The 18,719-nt window shown below is 35.6% G+C and overlaps 1 protein-coding gene across 1 annotated transcript in view; it reads right to left on the reverse strand.

Moving 5' to 3' along the window:
- The window catches only part of LOC127806783 (ubiquitin C-terminal hydrolase 12-like), a 120,443-nt gene extending 112,102 nt beyond the window's left edge, over positions 1–8,341 (reverse strand). Inside the window, exons 1-3 of the mRNA XM_052344300.1 lie at positions 8,149–8,341; positions 4,703–4,847; positions 4,458–4,615 (exon numbers count right to left, since the gene is read on the reverse strand). Coding sequence (XP_052200260.1) covers positions 4,458–4,615; positions 4,703–4,847; positions 8,149–8,155 — 310 coding nt within the window. The 5' untranslated portion in view covers positions 8,156–8,341. The remainder of the gene's footprint in view (positions 1–4,457; positions 4,616–4,702; positions 4,848–8,148) is intronic.
- Between the last annotated feature and the right edge of the window lie 10,378 nt (positions 8,342–18,719).

An 18,719-nucleotide genomic window follows, 5' to 3' on the forward strand; every position in this document is an offset into this window, starting at 1 on the left:
AGAGATAAAAATTTTATTAGTATATTCTGGCAGGATTTGTTTAAACATATGGGAACAGGATTGCATATGTCTACAGCTTATCATCCTGAAACAGATGGACAAATAGAGAGGATAAATCAATGTGTGGAGGCTTACTTAAGGTGTTTTTGTTTCCTGAAACCAAAGAGTTGGTATAAATGCTTGGTCTTAGCTCAATGGTGGTACAATTCTAGTTACCACAGTTCACTGAAAATGTCCCCATTTGAGGCCTTGTTTGGTTTTAAACCTCCTATATTTCCTGCCCCTGTGGATACTTCTTTAGTTGCAGCCGTGGATACTTATTTACAGTCTCACCAGGAGATACTGCAACTCATTAAACGAGAGCTAGCCACTGCTCAAAATCGAATGAAGTAACATGCTGACGGAAAGAGAAGTGAGAGAGTTTGTTGTTGGAGATTTGGTGTATCTTTGGATTAAAAAATCTCATCAGAAAATTCTTTCGCATTCTAAATTCAGTTCAAAGTATTTTGACCTTTTCCTATCATTGGTAAGGTAGGATCTGTTGCCTATCATTTGCAGCTTCCACCAGATTCTAATATGCATCCAGTGTTTCATGCGTCCTTATTAAAGAAAACCATTGGCCTTGCTGCTACTTCCAGTTCTACTTTACCTTCACCAACTACAGCTGGAAATTTCAAGGCGGAACCTGTTGTCATTTTGGACAAGAGAGTGATTTACAAGAACAATCTACCTCTTACATAAGTAACCCTTGAGGGGGAGTGTTGGATTTCAGCAAAGAATCCTGCCGATTTCGTAGAAATCCTATTAGGATAGTCCTATTTTAGGAAGTTGCCATGTTCATGATTGTTAGTTGTTCTTTTATGATTCTCCAAATCAGTCCTATAATTAAGTAGACTAACTATAGATAGTACAACTGCATATATCAATTAGTCCTATGATTTAGTAAACTAAATATAGGAAGTTCTGCTGTATATATTTGACTAATATTGATGAATAATATTATCAGAAAATTTCTCTTCCAATAATTCTCTGTTCAGGTTGAAATGAATTTACAAGTCCAAACTAAATTTGGATGGTTTTTGCAAAGACACAAAGAATGATTGGTGGCTAAGGGGTATGCACAAATCCCAGGTTTTGATTTCACCAAAATTTATGCGCCGGTTACTCATTTTGACACAATTCGAACTCTTTTTGCCTTGGCAGCCCACAATGGATGGGAATTTTATCAACTGAACATAAAATCAGTTTTTCTTAATCGTCATCTGTTGGAAGATGTATATGTAGAACAACCTTAAGTCTTTGTGGTGAAAGGTCAAGAACACAAAGTCTACAAGTTGAACAAGGCACTCTGCTGGTTCAAACAAGCACCAAGGGCCTAGTATAGCAAAATTGATTCCTATTTGCTCAAAATAATTTCCAAAAGAGTGCTAATGAACCTACTCTTTATGTTACGAGTTAAAATAATGATTTGTTGGCTATGTGTTTATATGTTGATGACATGGTTTATACAGATAGTTCTTGTCAAATGGAAGAAATGTTTAAAAGGTCCATGATGCAGACTTTTGAAATGTCTGATTTGGGTTCCTTGCATTATTTTTTGGGTATTGAAGTAGTGCAAGATTCACTTGGTATTTTTATTTATCAATAGAAATATGCAACTGACTTGTTGAAAAGAGATGGAATGAGAAATTGCAAGTTTTCCAAGACTCCATTAAATACAAATGAGAATCTCTCTCTAGATGATGGAGCTGGAAAAGTTGATGAGAAGCAATTTAGAAGCATTGTGGGAAGTTTATTGTATTTCACTCACACAAGACCAGATATTGTCTTTGCTGTGAGTTTGATTTCTCACTTTATGCATAGCCCAAGCAAAAATCATTTGGAAGCAGCTAAGAGAATTCTCCGTTATGTTCAAGGCACTTCAAATTTTGGCACCAGGTATTTAAAAGGCAAATTAAACAATCTTGTTGCTTATACTGATGTATTGATGATAGAAAAAACACAATAGGTATGTGGTTAGCCTTGGTCAGGAGCCATTTCATGGTCCCTAAAGAAGCAACAAAGCACAGCTCTCTCAAAACCAGAAGCAAAGTATGCAGCTGCTGTAACCACAGCTTGTCAAGCTGTTTGGCTAAGAAGAATTTTGACAGATTTAAAGCAAGAACAAAAGGAGGCAACTGTAATCTTCTGTGATAATAAATCCACAATTGCATTGTCTAAAAATTCAATTCAGCGAGGGAGAACGAAGCATGTTGAATTAAAGCATCATTTTATTTGAGAATTAGCTGCTAATGGAGTTGTGGAGTTGCATTATGTCAGCACTGACAGTCAACCAGTAGACATGATAAAAAAAACCTTAGCTGAAGCAAAATTCAAAGAATTCCGAGTCATGATGGGAGTTGAAGCTCTTTGAATTAAAGGGGGAATGTTAGAGACTAATTCAAGCTTGAGCTGTGATATTTTTTTTCTGCATGTGTTTTTTACTTTTTCATTTGTCAGTCAATGGTAGTTCTAAAATTTAGGATTGGAAAAATTCAAATAATGGAGGATTTTCAGGAGAAAAGTTTGTTTAGTGGGCCTGTTTTTTGTAACAGCCAAGTCTATTTAAACACTTGGTATTTGTTTGTTTACGATACTGATCTTCACTTAAAATCAATCAAAATATTCTTCAAGTTTTCAATTATTGTTGTGACTGGAATTCTACCTCTATAGTTTAACAACACGCCCCCCACCCCCCCCAAAAAAAAGAAGAAGAAGAGGTGGAATAAGAAAAGAAAGAATAGCATTGATTAGGCAATGGATTTAGAGAAATGCCTACCACTTGCATATAGCATCAAAAACTAGCCAATAGAACTCATACCATTTCAAAATCCAAGGATTTGAAATACTTAGGAAATATAAGGACAAGAGTTCAAATATAAGCCATAATAGCAAGACTATCTTTAGGTAAACTTAACCTTTGGAAGTCTTCAACATGTAAAAAAACTCAAAAATGGTACCGCTATCTTTCAGAAGATATCAAGGAAAGCTATTATTTCCAACCCATCCTTGCCCAAAAAGAAAAGGAAAAGAAAAGAAAGAAGCAAAGAAACAAAGAAAAAGCACTGATTAGGCAGTGGATCTAGAGAAATTCCTACCATTTGCATAGAGTATAAAAAATATTTCAATATGGTTTGTTAATCCAAGCATTTGAAATACATACGAACTCTAGGGATGAGAGTTCAAGTATAAGTGATAATAACAAGTGTATCTTTATGTAAACTCTCAACCTTTGGGATCTTCAACATATAAAAACCTCCAAATTGGAACCTCTATCTACAATCAATTGTTCAAAGAAATGAGATATTATGGAAGATGTACTCATAAAATCAAGCCATGATAATTAAAGTGGATAAATGCATTCAACATCTTATGTGATCATAAAATCCTTTAAAAAGGTAAATGGAAAGTTTTGTTGAATGGCGACCATGTTTGTTGTATGACTTAGAATGTTAGGAAGTGATACCAACATGTGTAAAATATGAGGATAATGGAGATGAGAAAATTACATGGATGTGCAACCATGCAAGAAAAGACAAAATAAGGTACCAGATCATTTGGTGTGGTGCCTATTGAAGATAAGATGTAGGAATGATGATTAAAATAGTCTGAAATGTGAGAAAAAGACCCATAGATGCTCCTGTGGAGTGAGTGGATGAAATAGAATGGGAGATCCTAGCATAGGATATAATAGTCTTACAAAGGATATGATCATGGAAACAAATAGCTGGAAGTGTAGAATTCATATAGTCAGCCCCACCTAGTATGATTAAGGCTTGTAACTCTTGTTGTTGTAATACGGCCACAGGTATTGTTCACAACCCGTCCAACATAATTGAACAAAGTACATTGAAATTGAATAAAGGCATAATTTGTTCTTTAGATGAAGATTGGGGAACAGTTTGCTAATATTCTAACAAAGAGTGTTGCAAAATAACACTTCCCATACAATCTTGGACAAGTTAGACACAAGATATCTTAACTTAGGGGAAGTGTTCATAGAACCTCATGTTTAGGATTGTAAATGATTGATGTTGCTGTAAGTTTTTTGGAATGTATTTGCTGTGAGTTTAGGATTCTGATCGCTATCTTAAGTTCAGGATTAGGACTATGATTAACCTATTAGGTCCATGCTTCACATTATTTGATCTTTCCATTTTAACTCCACCTTGAGTCAATAAAAATGAAGTATTCAGTTTTCTTCCCATCCATTCCTTCTTATATTTCATCGAGCCAATGGCAGATCACAGGTAGAGTTGCTCCCACACCACATGTCAATATTTAATAAAAATAATCGCTTTCCCACCAGGCGAAGGTAAAAACCTTGAACACAGGGATGCATAATTGTTCCTGTAATAATATAAGAATGTACAATGCTTATTGGGTCAAAAAAAGTCGCAGAGATGTGAACATGGTACCTTTCCTCACTGAGTTGCTGACATTTATTTGATTAATCACACCCAAGCTGAAGCCTGCATGAATGCCCCACCCAGATGGTAAACTTGCTGAATCTGCAACATCCAAATACATAGAAAAATATTTGACATTGTTTCCCTTCGGGAAAATGAGAAGCCGCCTGCCCAAAGCAAAGTGCATAGATTGATCACCACCAGATACAGACTGAAGACAGCAGTACCAATTAGGACGAGGAGATGGGAAATACCATTTATGACCACCAATAATAAAAAATTCTGAGTAGAGCCTTCTTTCCGTCAACGTAGAAAAGTTGTTGATTCTCCATGTGAATATCGGTGTACGAGGATCCCCCAATTGCTGGTTCTCAATCGTATTACTACGCTCTATTTGTGCTGCAGTCAATGATTGTTCAAGAATAAATGAAGGAATCAAGTATAGAAAATTCTTACCAACTAGAAATTGAAGCATATTATAGGCAACCCACATTCTGGTTGGATTCGACTCACTCCCCCTTGTAACTGGTAAAGACCAATCTCACTTAAGCTAGGAGGTGGAGCAAGGCCTAGATAAAACCCGTAGTTGTAACATCTAATACAAAAGGCCCTGGAAGTTTGGATGAAAGTGAGATAGGCCTTGTTTCAGCCTAGGCTAATAAAGACTTCAATGGTTGGAGATCAAAACAGCTAGTGGATTGTAGGTTAGCATGGTTATAGGCAACATAATTGGGGGCATTACCCCTACATGGGCAGGGCAGAATATTAGCAAAGTGCCTAAGCAAAGTGTTCCATTAACCTAGCCGTGAAGGTGTAAGCACCCTAAACAACAAGCACCCTTGTAAGGGTCCATAATAGTAATGTAGGCCCAGGCAAGGTTCCATGACAAAATAAAGGATCCCACAAGCATCCTTGCTCTAAGCAAGCTATCTTGCTCAATTGACTCTTAATCTCTAAGAGAGATATTATGGAGACTTACATGCCACCTCACGATGGAAACACTTGAGGGATATCATGGAGAGCTCGACATCCGAAGAGAGAGCTTGTGCAGATTCACGTTCCACCTCAAAATGCTTGCAACTAAAACTAGATATTTCATTGTCTGAGGGATAGATTACTTAACATGGAATGATTTAGCATGCTGTCTAAGAATATGTAATGTGTGGAACTACATAATTCACTTTAAGTAATTTAAAACCTAAAGAATTGAAGAGATATTATAGAGAGATTTGGGGGGCGAGATTGTGGAGATTCACAACTCAGCAACCTGGCACTTGGAGATTCACTCGAGAATTGGTAAGGAAGAGGGACAAACTACTGAGATGGAGGTGTTTTAGTACGCCACCTTAGAATACATAATATGTTTGAAGACTAGGTCCTACTTGCTTTAATTTATCAATTTATTTAACCAAAATACAAGGTTGAAAATCTTTCTTTTTAATCCATCTTAATCCTTATCCTGTCTTGGTAGGATATCATCCTCCATGGATGATGGAACAATGGAAAATGTAGCTAGGAACTAGTGGTATTCATCATTTGGCCATCAGCGCATAAACTCTGGACAAGGTTAGATGTACACTTCGTTGAATTAGAGTGTTATTTCTTACTCTTAAGTGAGTTTAATCTCTATGAGCCACATTGTTTACCCATTGTTAGGCCCCTATTTAACCTTCAAGTTCCCACTAGTCAACTCGCTGGTTGACCTCACAACGATTGTCTTAAACAGTCAACCAATGGTCAATTGTCTCTCCTTGCACACTATTCTGGACATTTGACTCAATAGTCAACTGAATATTGCAGTAGGCCATTCTTCCTCACTAGTTTGGGTGGTGAATCTCATTGTCGACTATCCCTGGCTCCAGTCAATCACTCGCCCATTCTGCCTTTGACAGTCAATTGCGAAGGCTTCTGGATGAAGCATGAGGTGGTTGTGGCTGTCAGGTGTTAAAAGGCATGCAATTAGGGCTAGGAGGCAAAAGATGAAAGTGAGGCAGTCATGAAGAAAAGGTGAAAGAGGCAGGTCTGCTAAAGGCTTAATAAATTAAAGCTAAGTGATAAGTGCAGAGTTTTTCTTGTGAGCATTATGCCTAAACTGGTTTTATGGCAGCCTATTGTGCATTGTGGCATGATGAAATGCATGATAATGTGTAGACGTGTTGCATGAAAAAGGTTAAAGTGTAGCTTGTGATAGCTAGGTGGGTTCAAAGACATAAATGACGCGATTACCTTTGAGCAAAGTAATGAATCTTAGCTGAGGGTGTGCTTAAGGCCCTTAATCCATGGGAAGAAATGAAGCAAGGATGGGAAAAGAGAATGCGAACCTAGGGGTGCACTCGATTAATGAGTTTTGGAATCATAGGATCTGCCTTCATAGAGTGTTAATGTAAAATTTTGTGTATGAAGAGTACTGACTGAAGCCCCCCATACATAGGATGGAGAAGGCATCTCAAGACTTATCTCTTAGGTCTATTATTGGGCCATTTTAGGCTATAACCACACTAATCCAATAAGAAATATTGACATATCCCGCCAAGGGAATGGGCACCACACTATTTTGACAACAATCTGATACCCCTATGGCCACAAAGAGCATCTTGCTCACTCAATTCCCATGGTTGACAAACCATTTCCTATGTGGCTCACACAGTCTTGAATCCAACCCACCAAGATGAGATCACATAAGCCTTGGCCCCAAGTACATATCCAAAACCAATTTGCATGTTCATATCAAAGGATAACAACGTATAGCACACCACAATGCAGCAACTCATGCAAACCTTTTCATGCTCACGCTAATGCTATGCGCATGCATGAATGAGGTGAGTGATCTTACCACAATAAAATAAATGCAATGACAGCATTACTGAAGCACAAGCCTTTCCCTCCAAATTCAGCTGATTCAACACGAATGAGGGAATATGTGTTGTTTGACGATGTATGACAGTATGAGTCATCTATCTTAATACGACTGCACCTTGTCAAATGCTAGGTACCATTCTAATGTTTATCCAACTAGGTAAGAGTGATCACTCGAATGCCCCAAATTGCTCTCTTATGCTGCATGAGCTAGAGCCCCTTGATTTCAGATTGACAATACTAACTACCCGCAATAAGTATTTTAGAAAATAGTGTTCATAAAAAAAAAAAAAAAAAAGAAGAAGAAAACCGTAATCCAAAATCTTATAAATTTAAAAATCCAGAGCAAGGGCTAATATAGGTAAATATACAAATTTTTATTTTATAATGGATTTTCAACTTACAATGCGGTAATTTTTACAAAAAATAATATGACTAATTTAGACAAGTATCAAACATACATATGGAAGTGTTCAATGAGTGCGGCCAACACAGTTAACAGAAGTGTTTGTTAACTAGCCTCAATTGATATACATATCTTAAAGACAAAACGAGAGAGGGCGGGCTTTGATAGCAACAATAAGGTTATCTCTTGGTGAATGGCAAGTCATGCGTTCAATTTGTGGAAAAAGCCCCTTCACAGTGCATGGGTAACGCTACATGCAAATATAACCAAGCGAGAAGTCGCGTTCGCTAACAATACCCTTTTATTACAGAGAGACAAAACGAGAACGGGAGGAGGAAGGAGAAGAAGAAATACTTATATGGACCTTAAATAAATCAACAATTTATCTGCAAACACATGAAATTGTGCTTCGTATAGAAAAGTTAGAAACCAAGTTACCAGCCATTCCTGTTGGAGCAAAGAGAATAGATCACGGGGCGCTTCTAACTTTATGAAGAAATGGTGATGGTGATTGAACAAACACAATCTTTATGGTATTAGAGCGAGAGAATATACCAAGTTTACAGGAGCGTTAACGAAGAGGATGTTTGGCTTCCTTCCATGGGAATCGTTTCAAGCTTTCTTCAGTGGAAAGAAAAGTTTCTTTCACTTTCCTGCTTGCGAAGTCAATGAAGAAAGGAAGCTCTTTTTCTCTTATTTACGTCCCAAGTAAAGAATACAAGGAATATTTTACCTAAATTAAAATTATTTTTAAAAAAATTATAAATAAATTCGTACAACTCTTGTGGTTTAAAAATGACTCGTGATTTACTTTCGTTACTTAAAGATTCGTAATTTAAAGTCTTATTTTAGTTAAATTATCCATGTTAACTAAAATTTAATTAAAATTAAACTTAATCAAATAAAAAAAATTCCCAAGTACAATGTTGCTTGGATGTTAATTGTTGCCTTGAAAGTTAACTACGAAATAGATTTTATGGTAGATTTTAATTTTAGATGATTCAACAATTTTAAATTTAAATAAATACGTTATATTTTTTATAGAAAAATTTGTTCGTTGTACAATTATTCCAAAATCTACCACAACATGCAATGGAAAAAAGATAGATGAATAAGAAAGAGGTTGTTTTTATATTAATTGTAATTTTAATTTAATTAGCTTTTAATAATATAGTTTAACTTAATTAAGAGTTAAGTAACTAAATTTGCGACAGAAGTGCAAAAATAACACAAATTAAACTAAAGAAACATTAAGGGCCTTTTTTAAATTATAGTGAATTTTCATACAAATAATATAAACTACAAGAAGTTTGGATATAATTTATCCCAAAATAACCCAAACTATTTGATGGTGTCTTCTAGCCAATCGTCACTAGGTTCATTCAATAGTTGCATCTATTGCTAGTTTTCCTCAATCACCCCGAGCATATCCAAGACCTACTCAATTTGCAAAATAAGGGTGGGCTCTATCCCCTGGTAGGTCTATCAACAATTAAGTCGGTTACAATATTCAAGATAGAGTGACAAAACAATGATGCAATTAATGACAGTTACATAGGCCTATCATGGAGCTGGTGGAGGGGCCATGATCACGCTGCATGGATGACTAGATGCATACCTAATGAATGACTATGATCATGTCACTACAACAAAATAGCTTTTTCGCTACGATTTTTTTTTCTACGTGATAATTTTCATAGCAAAATGTTAACATTTTATTACAAAAATTATTAAATTGTAGTTAATTCAAAAAAGCCTAAATTTTCTCACTAAATATAGTTTTAGTTACGAAAAATTTATCTACGCTATGAGTTTCGTAGTCAAAAGTTAATATTTTGTAACGTAATTATTAAATCGTAGGTAATTTAAATTAGCCAAATATTTTGCCATCAAATATAATTTTTCAATACGAAAATTTTATCTACGATTTTAAATTGCGTAGTAAAAAAATAAATTTCACTACGAAATTATTAAATTGTAGGTGAAAGATAAATTTAATTTTTTTAAATAAAAATTAAAAAATATAAAAAAGTGAAGCGGGAAACATTCTTCCAAAAACATAGATTTAGAAAACTCAAATAAAAACTTAAAAAATTACCCTCCAAACTCCCAAAAATACTGTTCGTGAAACCCACCAAATCCTTCAAATCCAAAAGATATATACTGTGCAATTTCATTCATCCTAGAACCAGCGCCAAATTGCTTCATCCCAAACCAATTCCAAATTAGCCTCTTGTAACCTACGATTTTTGCATTTACTGTGCAAATCATGCAAACCCACTCCAAAGCCTTCAAATCCTAGCGAAGAACCAAATCCCTTTATCGCTGCCAAATCCAAATTTGCCTCCCAAAACCATTTTGAGTGGAATCTGTTTCTTCCAAGACAAACCCACATCGCGATTCTATGCAAGCCGCTCCCAGCATTGATTCTGTACAAATCCGTTTCTTCCCACGACAAATATTCTCAAACCCTCCCCTTTGCTATGACCCGCTCCAAGACTCCTCTGGCAGCATCTCCACAATCTCCAGATTTGACTCCGACAGCTTCCTCAACACGCAAAAGTGGTAGTTCGAACATCTCTTAATTTTTGTCAACGTACATCAATCTGGTTTGTGCTTTTCCTCCTTGTAATAATTTGTGTCCAGAATTGATTATTTTATTTTTTCCCTAAATTGGGTTTGCCCTTATTGATTGGATTCATTGTTTTTGTTTTAGTTTGTACAAGCACACTATATGTTTGATAAAATGCGTATGTTTCACCTCTGCGTGTACCCTCTATTTGATTTTTTTCCTTGAATCAATTCATGTTTGATTTTTTCCCTTAATTTAGGTAGTTAGATTATGTTCCAAGATGTAGGGATTACGTGGTTTTAAATGTCTTAGTTTGTCTTGTTTTTGTTTTCAGTGTGTATTGGCTCTGTTCAATAATAGTGATCTGATCACTCTTGTAAGCAGCTTGTGACATGCATATCAAATATGGCTGCAAGACAAGTGTCAAATAGGTCGTGATATGCAAGACAAGTAAATAGGTTTGTGCATGTGAAGAAACATGTTGCTAAATTTTAGATAGATGGTTTCTGCATATCATGTATACGTAAGCAAACTAACTACTGGCTTTATTTCTTTGACATGCCATCATATTGTTTTTTATACTGTTCCTTAAAGACGCACAATTAAATTTTTTGAAATACGCTAATGTTGTTTGAACTTCATCCGTAGCCCGGCCCTCATTAGATGGGGGATTTTGGAAGAATTGTAATTCATATTTAATACTTCTGTTTTCTAGTATTGTTTTGCAGGTTTTTGAAGCTTTGTTTGATCCCCATAGCTTATATAATTTAGGAGCCACTTATTTGACTTTGCAGAAATAGGATCAAAATGTGATCTTTGCCAACTTTAGACCTCGTTCAAGTCTTCTTGGGTTCACTTTTGAGTAGCTGTTGGGAAGGCCAGTCATGTACATTGTATTACAAGGAACATATAGAAAGAAATAACTTAATGACTAATGAGTGGTTGGAGATATCATTTACTATTTATATATTTATGTATTGTTTTTAAGTATCACAAACCAGTTACATGTTAGAATGGTAACTGCCCTGTGGATGAGGTATAATTAGAAATGAACAAAAATAGTGAAGGAAACTCGTAGTTACAACTGTTTGCAAAAGTGATTTAATTTATTGCTATGCTTTTCTTATAGGACAGATCAGGAATCAAGATGCTCATTTGCATCAGGTTTATTGAGTTTATAATTGAGTTTATTTTGTCTTACACTTTCAAAGGCCTATTATGCATAGCAGGTTTGACAATTTTTTCTACTCATTGCATGCATGTGTCATCTGTTTGTTTAACTATTGTTGTTGCAAAATGTTTTAGAATCAGAGCTTGGTTGTCATTACAAACTAGTTGAATTATCCACAACATAAAACCCAACCTTCTGGAGAAATTACTTTGTGTAATAAAAACCATTTATGCCTGCATTTCTAATGGACAACAATTAGAAATGAAAAATTATGATAAAAAGAGCAATAATTTCTAATGGACAACAGTTATAATGTTAAAAATTATGCCTGTTTATTTTGGCCTATAACTCTGGGTATATGTTATGGGCTGTGATGGGATCTTCACCTGAAGGGGCAATGAAAATTATCTTAATTAGTTTTGATATTCTACCCGTGGATAGAGATAGTTGGCATGCAATTCCTAGGTACTTTGATACACAATTTTGAAGAAAAATATGACTAAAATAAGGAATTAGTAAGGATGAAGATATCCACTGGAGTTAGGCAGGGGTTGCAGTATGTCATCATCTTAATATGTGATGCACTAAGATCTCCAAATTAGTTGTTGCCACCTGGAATACCTCGTTGTATCCACTTCCCAATTCCACCAAAGTTGTGATCCAATCCCTGTCTTTCTCTAACCCACCCAGTCCTGCATGTCATAATTACAAGCAAACTACCTATCATATTCTGTTCTTCATTTATCCTTCTTTTATATACTAGATTTGCTCAGGCTATAGAATAGGTTACTAATTTATTTTGTAATTTTCTAGGAGTTAGTTGAGTCTTGGATGTGGCTTAAATAGACACTACGAAGGTTTGAAAAAACTTTTAAAATGGGAAAAAACAATATCTGCCATTTAAGTGTTTCAGATCTGCACGCGTTGCATTACTTGTAGCCAGAATGCTGAAATAGGGACATTGTAGGCCTGCAGTTTAATTACTCCAAACATCTCACTAAATCCGTGCCACCCTGCATTCCGAGCACTGCACTTGATATAATCCACTCAGGAAGCTCCGGTGGTCTTCCAATGGGTTTAGTGAACCTTTCAATAAAATCCAATGGTGAATTCCCGTGTAATATGCTACCTTGAACAGAGTCTCCATGTACCTACATCCTTGACCAAATGGTTAGTTTATTATAGCTATTTTTAAACTAGGAGTATGGTTAGTTTTTTTTTATTTATATTATTAAAAGTCTTTGACATGGAAACAAATTATACTAATTTATCTGATTTTTCTTTTACTTTTATTTTTCAGGTTCTTGGCATGCATGAGTAGAAGAGGAAGAGAGGAAGAAAGATGCTTGAAGATAAATTTTTATATTGTGTTAATTTTTAATTATTTTCATTTGGTATATTATGTACTAGTCACATTCAAAATAGTTGGGGATTGTAATTGATATTAGTTTTATTTTATATAATTAATTAAAAATTTTTGAAGTTATTTATTGTGTTTTAAATTTCATCTAAATTGTAAGAGTTAGTGTAGGTTTTAAGAAAAATATTATTTCTCAAAAAAGGGATTTTTTTTTTTTTGGCTACGAAATTGAATTTAGTGATTTCGTAGTGGTTTATTAGTTGTATATAGAATTAACTATAAAAATTTAATTTTTGATTACAAATATATTGGTAGAGAAAATTAATTTGCTATAAAAATTGGTATGTGAATCAATTTGCTACGAAAATTAGTATGATTAGCTACAATTTGATGTAGTTAAAAATAAATATTTTTTCTACAATTTGATATTCGTAGTAAAAGTTGTGTTATTTGCTACAAAATTGGCATCACCAACTACAAAAATTAGCATGATTACCTACAAAAATTGGCATAATTAGCTACAATATATGTCGTAGTAAAAACTAATGATTTCTCTACGTTTCTTTGATTGTAGCAAAAAGTGTATTATTCTCTATGAAACCTTAAATTGTAGCTAAATACTATTAGCTACGAGCTTTTAGTTACGATTCATGCTACGAATAAAATTTCGTAGTTGATTAGTTTTTGCTACGAAAATTGGATTTTTAACTACAAAAAATTTTGTAGAGAAAACTAAAATTTGTTGTAGTGTGTTGTACGAAACGATTAGATTTGAAACCCTATGATGATCTTAATGAGAAGTGATTTGGGTCAAGGTGTAAGTTTGTATTAATAGTTAGATAGTTGGGTCAAACTTTGGATTCATAGTGCCCAGTGATATTAGCCAAGTCTAAGATGCCCCTAGTCACGTGATATGAAAGGCATTTTTATAATTTCCCACAAAGCCTAGATACCCTATCATGACTTTTCCCCATTCCTTAACTTGAGTCCCACCTTAACTTGAGTCCCAAAGGTGAGGGAGTAATTGAGAATGCGCCTTTCCAACTCTTAATCACTATATACTTAATATTTAATACCTAAGTTGACTATTAGTTGGGTATTCCCAACTAACATGTGACAACGTTACTCCTACCCCTTTGCACTCAAAGACGGATGGTCAAATGAGATGTCACCATATCACCCCTAAGCAAAAATAGGCATCGGTTGGCATCTTGCAGGAGGTTATCAAAGGGGCCATAATCTAGGCTTTCTTACCCTTCGCATTGTGATTTTTATTCTTACCTCCCACTATGGGCTTCATAGTTATTGGTCCAATATTTCCCCAAAGCCCAGTTATTCCACCCTTGTTTTTCTCCATTAGATATGTCTCATTTGAGCACATTAATGTAGAAGGAATGAACTTGAGCTCAAACTCTTTCTCCAGCCTTAGTAGCTCAGGCTCCAAGGGTAGGTTGAACGTTAAGATCCATGGGAAGGGGAAGGGTAGCATCTTTCTAGGTAGCTTGTAAGGGTGTCGAGAGTTTCTGCTCAAAGTTAGATACTTGTCTTATCAAGGTCACTCATCTTAGTAGGGAGGCATCGAAAGTGCTCATGGGCAAATTTGAGTTGTTAGAGGATGAGTATCATTATTCTCATTTGAGGTTCTGTTGAGCCCATGAGGCCCCTACGAGCTCTCTAGTGATCTATACAAACTCCTTAGATGCTAACCTTCATATTCCCTTCCACCTTTTAGCTATCAAGGGTTTTTCCATCCTCGAGATGAACCTTTTTGAACTGGTCCTTGATGAGTGGAAGATATTTTCCTATTTTTTCTTTCATTTGTTGCAAGGCCAAACACATATTGTTGAGAAATTTATATTTTGATTTATAAAGAAAATAATTTTTGGAAGGTATATTTTCAATAAAGTTGTTTCGTTGATGATCTCCAAAATATTTTATGTAATTTTTTTTAAATTGAAAAACTTCAGGCTTGTATATATATATTTCAAAATAGTCTAGTATGATTTACTTTTAATATAGTATAATGCTTGTGAGAAAATTCTTTGAAAATTGACTAAGTAGGAAAAAATCTTTTGAGTATATGCTCATATTAGTTGAATATTTATAAAGCTTTTGAAAGAAAAGTAATCCAACAAAGATTTTAAAATATTTTTTAATATAAGCAAGCTTTTGATTTAATCAAGCATTGTTTTCAAAATAATCGAGTATTAATGTGTTTTAATCCATTATCAGAAAATCCTACTTGAGTATGTTCTTACAAAAACTATGTATCTTAAAACTACATCGAGTATGATATTTTCTATAATTGAGTATTGATTATTCATACTCGAGTAAGTTTTTGAGAAAATCGAGTGTTTTTATAGCATTAAAAATTAAGCATATTTAAAAGCTCTATATGCTTTTCAAATTAGTCTATTACATGCTTTAGCAAAAATGTTTTCAATCGACTATTAAGATTCTTCTACTAAAGTGTTTTATACAAATTCTCTGTTATTTCAAATTTAGTCAAGTAATGAGCTATTTTTAATCGAGTATCTTTTCGTATCAAAATTATGAATATCTCTTTAATCGAGTATAGCTTTTTTTTCAATCGATTGATGTATTTTTGATAATCAAGTATCTTTTGAGTTAGTCAAGTAAATGTTAGATTGAATTTGGCTAAATTGTTGATCTTAAATATAATCAAGTATTAAATATTTGTACTTTAGTGGATGCATCTATTAGTCAAGTAAACTTAGCCTAGTAATCGAGTAAGCAATGCAAAGTCTCTGTGGTTTCTAAGTTAGTTGAGTAATAGACTTGATTATACTTGAGTGAGGCTTTTATATAATCGATTACTTGATATGTCCAATCGAGTAAAGAGTTATATTAGTTGAGTAAGCCTCTAAGTTAGTCAAGCAACTGGTATCTAATTTTGAAAAATATAGTTGTTACTCTGACATCAAAAGGAGGACAGTTTTGACCATTAGAGCTTTATCTCTTTATTCTATGAAATATAATTATGTTCTCCTATATAAGAATAATAAATATGATTATGCATAGTGTGCAAAATGTTTATCTTTATAATATGCACGTAGTTTCTAACTATTTTGATTGTTATCAATCATTTCAAAGAAGATGTGACCATGTGTAAGTATCAAGACAAATTCCAAGTCTCAAGCTTCTATAAAAGGCCAAGTGCAGTAAGAGATAAAGTCGTCGTTTTGAAGAAAATTTGAGCCACTATTGTTCGAATGGTGTCAAGCCAATCTAATCTAAACATAGCCGAAATCATTCCATGGCCAAAACTCATTGCTTGAGTGAATGTTCTTCATGTTCATCTTTTTTCACTCAAAGCAAGTTATCTAGTAAAATTTTCATGTAAATCTTCTTAAACCATATATTAGATTAAGAGAGTTGAGTGTTTTATTAATTTAAATTCATATAACTCTCTTATTAGTCAAGATAATGTTTGAAATTATTGTATTATCTTATATATATTTTTTTTAAGAAATCTCTTCACAAACTTTTTATGAAGCTCTTATAAATGTTACGCCTGATCCTTTAAAAGGTGTTATGCGTGAAGATACTGAAGAGCAATGCAAGTGCCACGTGGCAGCCCGAGGAAGCGCCATGTGGCGGCCTGGGTGACCAAATGAGGCCACCCAAGGGCGCAGGTGCTACTAGCGCGGCCAAGCAGCGCGCCGCTGCTTGGCGGGGGCCACGCCCCTGGCCTGCAGAGGCCACCCTCGAGTGCCCCCCCTAGGGGGCGCTCAGTTGCGCGGGCGCAGCTGGGCGTGCGCACGGCTGTGCGGGGGCAGCCACGCATGCGCCCCTGCACAAAGGCGGCCGCGCGCATTTGCGCGCGATCCTCCTCCCGAGAGAAGGTCACTCGGGGGTGAGGTACCCCCGAGTGCCCCCCCTAAGGGGCGCCCAGCTGCGCGAGCGCCCCTGCACAAAGGTAGCCGCGCGCATTTGCGCGCGGTCCTCCCCCCAAGAGAGGGTCACTCGGGGGTAAGGTACCCCCGAGTGCACCCCCCTGTGCACGGGCGGCCTCGCGCGCCCCTGCGGATAGGCGGCTGCGCACACCTTGCTTGCAACTGCCGGCGCACGCAGCCATCAGCGCACGCAGCCGCCCGCGGCAGCGACCGCTCACGCGCGCGGCCTCCCGTGCGCGCCCTCGCGCACGGCCCCTTCCGCACCCGGCCCTGTGCACTTGCGCGCACGGCCCCTCGTGCTCTCCTTGCCCGCGCTCGTGCATACCCCCGAGTGAGGGTCACCCAAGGTGCTGCACTAACATCCACGTGCCCCCTATTCTTGCGCCTATGCCTTCGAAATAATCGGCTTAAACCAACTCCCGCGAGACTCGGTCAATGCCCCTCCGAGATTCTTGCCGCAAAGGTCAGGGCGCGCGACACATGGATGCCCCTCCTATCGCTATAAATAGGAGGTCATTTTCTCTCATTTGGTACGTAATCTCTGGCTCTCATATTTACATTCTTACTCTCAAGTACTCTACTCCTACGGTGATCTAATTTAAGCATCGAAGGGTTTACGCAGGGACCTTCGCCCGCATCCCTAACTGATTCTTTTTTCCAACAGGTCGCCCATTGTTCTCAACCTAGCAAAAAAGGCTCATCCATCGCTCAGACACACCACGAGAGGGTCACCCATCGCTCGAGTAGTTCATCGGAGGGTCATCCATCTGCAGTTTCCCTTTTTATAAATTCATTGTTGTTGCTAGGCTACAACAAAAGGTAATGGTTGTAGCTGAACCTAATTATGAAAAAACCTCATGTAAAGGTTACAGCTGCTCCTATAAAATTTGGGGTTCTTACTTAATCCGTTAAAATTAGAGATTATAGTTAAATCTATAAAAACTATGTACGAGTTATAATTGAACCCTAAAAACTATAATCCCATAATGGATGTTTTCAAAATTCTTAGTAAGGAGCTAAGGTAATGGATTAGGCATATTGGCTGAATCACTCTAAAATTGTTGCGTTCATGTAATGTACCTCTCGTGTTTTTAATAGTATTATTTTTCACATGTCATGCAAATGTTTTCATATTTTAATTCAGCTCATATTTTTCAAAGCATACTAGTTTCAACATTCATTGCATCTATAAAGAGTCTTTAATTTATCTCTTGTATTCATTATTTTCAAATGCATATATTTCCATGAAAATTGAGAATCAAAATTTAGAAAAGTTAGGTAAATCATTTCTTATCTTCTTAACTGTTTTGCTTATTCTTATAGCTTATTCTTATCTTTAAATAGTGTACTTAATTTTTACATAAATACACTATGATTAAAACAAGTTTAAATTTGATTTTCATAAAACATTATTTTTATTCTAAAAAATGTATTCCTGTTTTATCTCAATCACCATCAAACATTTCTGTAATGATTCTTATTACTTGAATAAAAGTTTTCCAAACATTAGTTTTCATTGCATAAAATAGAAGCTTTTCAAATCTATCTAATTGTTCACTCATTTATCAATGCATACATTTAATTTCATGTGTTTCAAATTGATTGTTCTTGATGCAAAAAGGTTTCTTGAATTTATTCTTTAAATACATTCATCTTTACATGAATAAATTCATATATCAAATGGTTAAAATATTTCAAAATCATCTTTATAAAAATTGTCGCAGTGAATATAAATTTGGTGCAAACTTTTTTCTGCTTTTCTCTATGTTATAAAGAGTATGCCTCTTAACCTTCTTGTATGTATAATTATTTTTAAAAATACTAAAAATATTCAAAACATCCAATTCACCCCCTCTTGAATGATTTTTCACATACCTTTCACAACTTGGATATTTATTTCTTTGTTTTAAGTTGCTGCTTACGAATGAGGGCATTATTCTTTTATTGCTATCGGCCGTCGATGTTTCATTGTTAATACCTCATCTTTTA

The sequence above is a fragment of the Diospyros lotus genome, chromosome 1 (genome assembly GCF_014633365.1).
Source record: "Diospyros lotus cultivar Yz01 chromosome 1, ASM1463336v1, whole genome shotgun sequence".
Lineage (NCBI taxonomy): Eukaryota > Viridiplantae > Streptophyta > Magnoliopsida > Ericales > Ebenaceae > Diospyros > Diospyros lotus.